Here is an 8,120-nt window from a genome sequence, read left to right on the forward strand (position 1 = left end):
GGGGGTGCATTAGGGAGGTGAGGGGTGCATTAGGGAGGCGAGGGGTGCATTAGGGAGGTGAAGGGTGTATTTGAGGGGTGCATTAGGGAGGCGAGGGGTGCATTGGGGAGGCGAGGGGTGCATTGGGGAGGCGAGGGGTGCATTGGGGAGGCGAGGGGTGCATTGGGGAGGCGAGGGGTGCATTGGGGAGGCGAGGGGTGCATTGGGGAGGCGAGGGGTGCATTGGGGAGGCGAGGGGTGCATTGGGGAGGCGAGGGGTGCATTGGGGAGGCGAGGGGTGCATTGGGGAGGCGAGGGGTGCATTGGGGAGGCGAGGGGTGCATTGGGGAGGCGAGGGGTGCATTGGGGAGGCGAGGGGTGCATTGGGGAGGCGAGGGGTGCATTGGGGAGGCGAGGGGTGCATTGGGGAGGCGAGGGGTGCATTGGGGAGGCGAGGGGTGCATTGGGGAGGCGAGGGGTGCATTGGGGAGGCGAGGGGTGCATTGGGGAGGCGAGGGGTGCATTGGGGAGGCGAGGGGTGCATTGGGGAGGCGAGGGGTGCATTGGGGAGGCGAGGGGTGCATTGGGGAGGCGAGGGGTGCATTGGGGAGGCGAGGGGTGCATTGGGGAGGCGAGGGGTGCATTGGGGAGGCGAGGGGTGCATTGGGGAGGCGAGGGGTGCATTGGGGAGGCGAGGGGTGCATTGGGGAGGCGAGGGGTGCATTGGGGAGGCGAGGGGTGCATTGGGGAGGCGAGGGGTGCATTGGGGAGGCGAGGGGTGCATTGGGGAGGCGAGGGGTGCATTGGGGAGGCGAGGGGTGCATTGGGGAGGCGAGGGGTGCATTGGGGAGGCGAGGGGTGCATTGGGGAGGCGAGGGGTGCATTGGGGAGGCGAGGGGTGCATTGGGGAGGCGAGGGGTGCATTGGGGAGGCGAGGGGTGCATTGGGGAGGCGAGGGGTGCATTGGGGAGGCGAGGGGTGCATTGGGGAGGCGAGGGGTGTATTAGAGAGGTGAGCGGGTCTCACGGTTGATCTTTATAGATCATAGTAAATGTCACATAAATCCAACACGTTTCATGTCATCAGTTCCCCTTCCTCAGGGCTGGGAAGGACAATACAGACACGACCTCTGATGGGACGGTTGTGTCGGTAGATCATGTGACGTAGTGATGTCACGCTATGACAATGTAACCGTATAAAAGATCTTCCCGCGTTGTGGATGGAACGGTTGGAATCTTTTGTGTCTGCAGAATAGGAAATGAATCTTTTCGGCTTTAGATACACTGTATATGACTAAAAATGTTCCTCCAATCGGTGGACAGAGTCGCCCTGGTTAGCTCTTTGTACCCGGTGTGGTGTCTTTACCGAATGTTTTTGTTTGTTTTCCGGTCAGTGGTGAGGGATGAATTGCGGGAGATCTTCAATGACCTCAGCAGCAGCAGCGACGGCGAGGAAGAGGAGAGAGAGAGGCAAGAGGAGGAAGACTTGAACATCATGGAAGCCGAAGGAGACCAAAGGAAAGGTCAGGGCGGCCAGGACGGAGGCACCAACCAGATCGGTGAGTCACGGCAAAGTCTTTACATTCTGATTTGTACCGGACGGTCGTATGAGGAGAGAGCCGGCATCGTAACCTGAACTTTAACCACCTCCCGGCCGCCCGATGTAAAAAAAAAAATGGCGGCCGGGAGCTCTCTAGACATACGCTGAGCCACGCGATCGGCAAAGTCCTAAAATGTAAAAACAGGCAGCGATGTCCGTTAACATACAAGCGATCCACCGGCTGTGGAGCCGACGGATCGCTTGTATGGGGTGCCGATCCGTGTGTGTTATTCCATCTATCGTAATCAGATCTTTATCGGCGATTCTTCTTAAATGTTCCTTTTTTTTGTTTTTTAAGCGCTTGAATTGCAGAAACAAGCGGAAAACCTTCAAAAGAAATTGCGAGAAACGCAGGAGAGACGGAAACGGCAGGAAGAGCTGATCATGAAGGTGGAAAACGTGGCTCTTAAGGTAATAGGCACGTCGGGGGGGGTCGTTCTGCCGGGATAACCGATTCGTCCGCTGCTCTTCTGACGCTGCAGCCTATTACTACCGTGTTTCCCCGAAAATAAGACCCTGTATTATATTGTTTTTGGCTCAAAAAAGCACACTAGGTCCTATTTTTTTTTAATGTATAACAATCCAAAGTTTAAGGAGAACTATGAGGGGGAGGGGGAGGGGGGCTTTTCACTCACCTCATAGTTCTAGCCGACCTGTGACAATGAGACTGTCACAGGTCGGCTCAGTAGATCGGGAAGTGAGAGAACACATGCCGGCGTTCGCTCACCTCTCGATCCTGTCACGGCTCTCTGCCGTGACAGGGGAGGGGCTGGATTCCCCCCTCTCCGCTCCGATCCTCCAACGCTGACTGGCGGAACGGACGGGGGAGGGGGCGGGTACAGCTGGCTCTGCCTCTAGATAGGCAGAGCCAGCTGTCACTCACGCAGCTGGGTGGATCCAGACATCGATGTCGGGATCCGCTCCGGCTGCGGCGTCTCAGTATACGGGAGGACGCTAGTTTGTGTCCTCCCGTTACCCTAAGGAGAATTATGGGGAAAAGCCTTGACCCCATAGTTCTCCTTTTAATGCAAATCCAAATTAAATAATCCAAAATGGCGAAGCGCGCTTTCACTATCGATTCCTCACAGGCGGGGAGTGCATTTGGTATCACTCCGCCTGTGACAGGAGCCGGCGCTATAGAGGAAACATCGGCTTATGCGGCTCTGCTCCCTCTGGTGCCGCCTCGCTTCCTCTAGCGCCGGCTTCATTGGCACCGCTGATTCTCTCCCGCGTCTCTTCAAGTTCCCCCTTATGCCACCACCGGCGCTGGGAATGGTCACAACTAGGTCTTATTTTCGAGGAAACGGGGTATCCCAAATTTCCATCGCCGCGCAGAGCATTGGACGACCTGCTGATTTCTTCTTTTTCCTTTTCAGACACGTCTGCAGGCTGTGCTGGATGAGTTCAGACAGCAGGAGGAACGAGAGAAACAACAGGTGAGATGATCTGTAAGAGGACGAGAACTGGATTGTACAGAACCGCATGGCAAACCAACCGGGTTACATAGAATGGCAATTGGTGTTTGCTGATTGGTTCATTTTCACATGTGTGCGCTCTCGTGGTCCGCTTGCCTGTTGTGGGCGGACTGTTCCCGGTGTGTGTTTTTTTTTTTTTTTCTGCTTGCGCGACCAGAATCGCGCAAAATTCTTTTAACAGCCGGAGCGGGCTGTGACATACAAGCGTTCGGGCCGCTCTGCATGTATGATGACAAAGTGCAGCCGCTCCCCCCTCCATTCCACCGCCCCTGCGGGCCCAGGGACTGGTGGCACAGTGGCTCCTTACGCTAGCTTCAGAGGAAAGATCAGCATTCCCCCACCGCTCTTCTCTCCTCCGATGCTTGAAGGCGGAAGCGATGTCTATTACATCACTTCTGCCTTTAGCTGTCATTTCTCTGGCTGCCATAGCGTTGTATATTGGCTATCGCATAGGGGACTAACAAACCCCCTATGTGATTGCATTAAGAGGACCTGTCGTTGTATATTGGCTATCGCATAGGGGACTAACAAGCCCCCTATGTGATCGCATTAAGAGGACCTGTCATTGTATATCACATTTTACATGCTAGTTTGTGAGTGTGCCATGATGCCTTTCTACTGTTCTACTGTTCAAAGCCCATTTCGTGTGCACCTTACTGTACAACTGGTAACAAATTGTTGAGTGCGTTTGTCGTTTGTTTTGCTTTACTGATTTGGTGCAGCGACGCATGGGGTTTCTCAGCAGCCAATGGGATGTGCGGGATCCCTTGTGTGTTTCTGTACCTTTAAGGAGGTGGGGCGTCCTCCTGACAGGCCTGCACCCAATTTGATATCTTCTGCCCCATGTGCTCCAAGATGGAGACTCTCATAGTTTAGAGTTAGGACCGCACTATAAGAGGTGCCTTGGCGCGGCAGTGCGGCTTACACATCCTTTGCAGAAGACGTGTATCCAAACCTCTGTCATTGTCCTTAGTGGTGAGACAAGTTGTTTTACATGCTAGTTTGTGAGTGTGCCATGATGCCTTTCTACTGTTCTACTGTATATCACATAGGGGACTAACAAGCCCCCTATGTGATAGCAATAAAGTTAAGTGTAAAAAAAAAAAAAATTAAAGTTACATGTAAAAAAAAAACAGGCCAAAAAAATGTCAGGCTCCCGCATGCAAGCACATATAAACGTAAATACGCGTCACATGTTGCATATCACTGCGAACGTCGCAGTGAGAGCAATGACCGGTTCGGGTGGAGTAAGGAAAGGTATTTTATCCAATACATAGACTGCACTCCAGCTTTCGGGTTGACATCCAGCTTGGATATGATAAAACCATAAACTACAAATATTACTCTTCTTGTTCTTTCTCCTTTAGGTGACCTCTGTTGAGGAGCAGCTGGAGGCCCTGATAGAGAAGTGACAATAGAGTTGGACTTGTTGCCTGCAATGCAGCCGCATAGAACTCATTTTAGGTATGATGGACTCGGTCTATGGGCCACTGGGAGCCGGTGATGAGTATCGGGTGCTGCGCGGCCGAATACATGATCCTCGCACTGAAACCTTTACAGAGATTGCAAGTAAAGATGTGTGGACTGTATGCATCTAATGTACACGTGGCTATGGGGGTGACATACACGGGGTTCATGATTTTTAATAAAAGAGGGAAAGAAAAATAATGTGTTTTTATTTGAGCACGTGGCTTGTTGGGTTAAAAAAAAAAGACCATCGAGTTCATCCAACAGAGGAAAAAGGGAAAGCCTCCAATTACAGAACCCTGTGCCCACTGTTACCCACGGTTGGTCCAGAGGAAGGCAACCCCCATTAAAGGAGAACTATGGGGTAAGTGGTTTCCCCCCATTCTTCTCCTCATTGTCACGGGAGGACATATACTAGCGTCCTCCCGTGACCCAAAGCTCAGTATATAGGGAGCTACAGCTCCCGGGGACGGATCCCGACATTAGTGTCTGGATCCACACAGCTGCGTGATTGACAGCGGGCTCTGCCTATCTAGAGGCAGAGCCAGCTGTACCCGCCCACTCCCCCATCCGTTCCGCCAGTCAGCGCTGGAGGATCAGAGGGGGGGGGAATCCCTGCAGGGAGCCGTGAGTGACAGTCACAGCTCTCTGCAGGGACAGCATCGAGAAGTGAGCGAGCGAGGCTATGTATTCGCTCGCTTCCCCATCTAATGAGCCGACGTGTGACAGTTTCATTGCCAGACGTTGGCTAAAACTATGAGGGGTGAAAATCACCCGCCTCATAGTTCTCCTTTTTAAGTGAATAACGTTGCGCCAAGTTCACTCTACAGACCGTTGGAAATGTTGCTACAGACTATAAGGACCGGTGTAGATACCTGAACGCAGCTTGTATTGGAGAAGTTTGCAATGCTTCTGAGTTCTGAGGTGCCTCGGATCTCCATTTGAGAAGAGACGCTGGTAGTTTGCCCATTGAGGACAAAGTGATGGCGCTCCCACGCCACCAGCGCCCATTGCTAACGGAGCAGAGCTTCGGGATCGGCCGAGCATGTGATCTCACTCATAGGGCAGCACGGTGGCTTAGTGGTTAGCACTTTGTCCTTGCAGCAATGGGGTCTCTAGTTCAAACCATACTCATGTGCATGGAGTTTATATATTTTCCCTGGGTTTCCTTCCACGCTCCAGAGACATGCTGGTGGGGGTCATTGGCTCCTGTCTAAGTATGTATGTGAGAGGGGGACCTTAGATTGTAAGCTCCTTGAGGGCTGATGTGACTGCGCAGTGTGTAATCCTTAATGAATATCTCCTTGGCAGCGTACCAATGGCACCAAATATCATTGGGTGCTGGAACAGGTGGATAGTACTTTAGTACATAGCACTTTACAGAATGGAAGATATGTTGTCCGCACACTATTGTCTTTATTGGTTTTTTACATTGCTTAACGTTTCAGAACCTCAGAGTTCCTTCCCATTTGCCTGCTGAAGGGACCTCGCGCGGTTCTGAAATGTTACAAGGCGATACTCTGAAGCCTAATGGCGTGCGGACAACATATCTTCCGTTCTGTACACTGGGCCCGTTGAGATCCTTGAGAATATGCAAATAGAATCCAAAGCCAACAGCCGCACGCTTCCATGACGTTTTAATATACAGAACGGCACCAATCCCGTTACACGACCTGTTTATTGACCTGAACAAGTGCGTCTTTGTACAGAAGCGATGATTAGTCTTTCATGATTTGCTTCATTTTGATATTTTTGTACAAAAAAAAAAATGTTCCTTCATATAAAAGACATCAGAATCCCTTTTTATTTCGAGCTCCGTGATATAATATATAGAACAGTAAGTCGTTAGTAAAATTTTAGGCAGAAAGGTAACACATCATATTTGCCGAGACAGACGACGTATATGACCAACAAATCCGAATAACCTGCGTCGCCTTCTAAATACACATACTTTAGCCTTCTGAATTTTAACTGAAACCCTCCTTCTTGGCACTTGCAGATTCCGTTCTGGCTGCTCCTAAAGTGGACCTGTCATGTAGGTACAGATCCCCAGAAACACATACCTTGCAACAGAGGAGTGTGCCTACTTACCTTTCCCTGCTCCGTTCCAGAGGCATTATCCCCCAAATGGGAAATTACAAGGGGGTGCCAATCTCCTGGTTCCTCCTGCTGATCTCCACATCACTTCTGTATCCTTCAATGCAAGGATAGGCAACCTCACCACTCTAGTGATGAAACTATACATCCTATCATTCCTCTGCCTCTCAGTCATGCCTGTGGCCAGGGGCATCCCTATAATTTTCACTACCTGAGACCGTGGGAAGGTTGGTGGCGCTTCATGTAACTATGGGGGAAGGTGCGCAGTACCCCTGTCCGGCGTCCCGTCCAGCTCACTAATGTCACTCGTTGCCAAGAGCTGAGCGGGACGCCAGCCAGAGCTTCCCGCTCAGCTCCCAGCAACCAATGACGTCCGTAATCTGGGCGGGTCGCCGGGCAGATCCTCACAGGTTGCTAAAAGCTCTTAGCAACCTGGGAAGTCCTGGCCAGAAATTGCCTCCCCACGTGACCCAGTGAGATGCTGCCTGAGGCAACTACCTGAGGCTGCCTTATAATAGGGATGGGCCCTGCCTGTGGCTGTTCATCTTGCAATGCCTCATGGGACTTGTAGTTTTTCCACAGCTGGGGTGCCGAGGATAGCTACCCCTACGTAAATGCATACAAGTCACCAAAAGGAACCATTGAGAGCTTTGGGGGACCCAGGAGATTAACACTTCAGAAGTGATGGTTCCTCAGTAGGAACGGAGCGGCATTTGGCAGCGCGGGCAACTGTAAAGGCCGTGACACACTGCATGCGAAGCCGTGCAGAGCGAAGCAAAGCTATCCGCCACGGAGCTTTGCGTGCAGTGTGTGAGCTGAGTGCAGTCAGATTATTGACAGCACCTTCAGCCAATCGGCTCGTCCGTAACAACCAGCCAGACGTCGCATCCCGTCGCGCCGGTTTATACGCGTGAGCCGATTGGCTGAAGTTGAAATTGTTCATCTCGGCACGCTCAGCTCCGCGAGCTCTCGCCAGCTGAGGTGCCCAGAAGAAAATTACATGACACACTGCTCGCAAAGGCAGCGCGCCACCGCTCCGCGCTGCTTCGCCTGCAGTGTGTCACGGCCTTATGGTCAGTATGTAAATCTCTTCATTTGCAGCATATGCATTTCTGGGAAATATGTGTATATATAATTATTGTATATACAGCATCATGTATGTATATTATGTGTATGTATGTATGTATGTGTGTGTATATATATAGATTACACATACACATGATGATTTTATATATATATACTCCCTCTTAAATGGTCAAAGTTTACTTCCAAAGAATAAATAACATTTCTTCCATATAAATATCAAACACTGGTCATATGTATAATAAAATTAACAAATTAAAATTGGGTCAAAATAGATTAGCGACACAATTAATTTTCCCTCCATGGATTACATTCCTGGCATACAATAACTCCACCACGCAGCATATAGCTGTTTATTTTATTTTCTTGATCCTTTTTTTTTTTTCCTTTCCCCTAAATTATTATTATTTTTCTTTAACA

At 50.8% G+C, this 8,120-nt stretch overlaps 1 protein-coding gene across 1 annotated transcript in view; it reads left to right on the plus strand.

The window, feature by feature from the left end:
• Positions 1-8,120, plus strand: part of TAF7 (TATA-box binding protein associated factor 7) — a 16,074-nt gene that overhangs the window by 7,165 nt on the left and 789 nt on the right. Inside the window, exons 9-12 of the mRNA XM_018571444.1 lie at positions 1,373-1,537; positions 1,877-1,989; positions 2,955-3,014; positions 4,421-4,472. Coding sequence (XP_018426946.1) covers positions 1,373-1,537; positions 1,877-1,989; positions 2,955-3,014; positions 4,421-4,465 — 383 coding nt within the window. The 3' untranslated portion in view covers positions 4,466-4,472. The remainder of the gene's footprint in view (positions 1-1,372; positions 1,538-1,876; positions 1,990-2,954; positions 3,015-4,420; positions 4,473-8,120) is intronic.

Source organism: Nanorana parkeri, unplaced genomic scaffold (assembly GCF_000935625.1).
Source record: "Nanorana parkeri isolate BGI_ZX_2015 unplaced genomic scaffold, ASM93562v1 scaffold1760, whole genome shotgun sequence".
NCBI lineage: Eukaryota > Metazoa > Chordata > Amphibia > Anura > Dicroglossidae > Nanorana > Nanorana parkeri.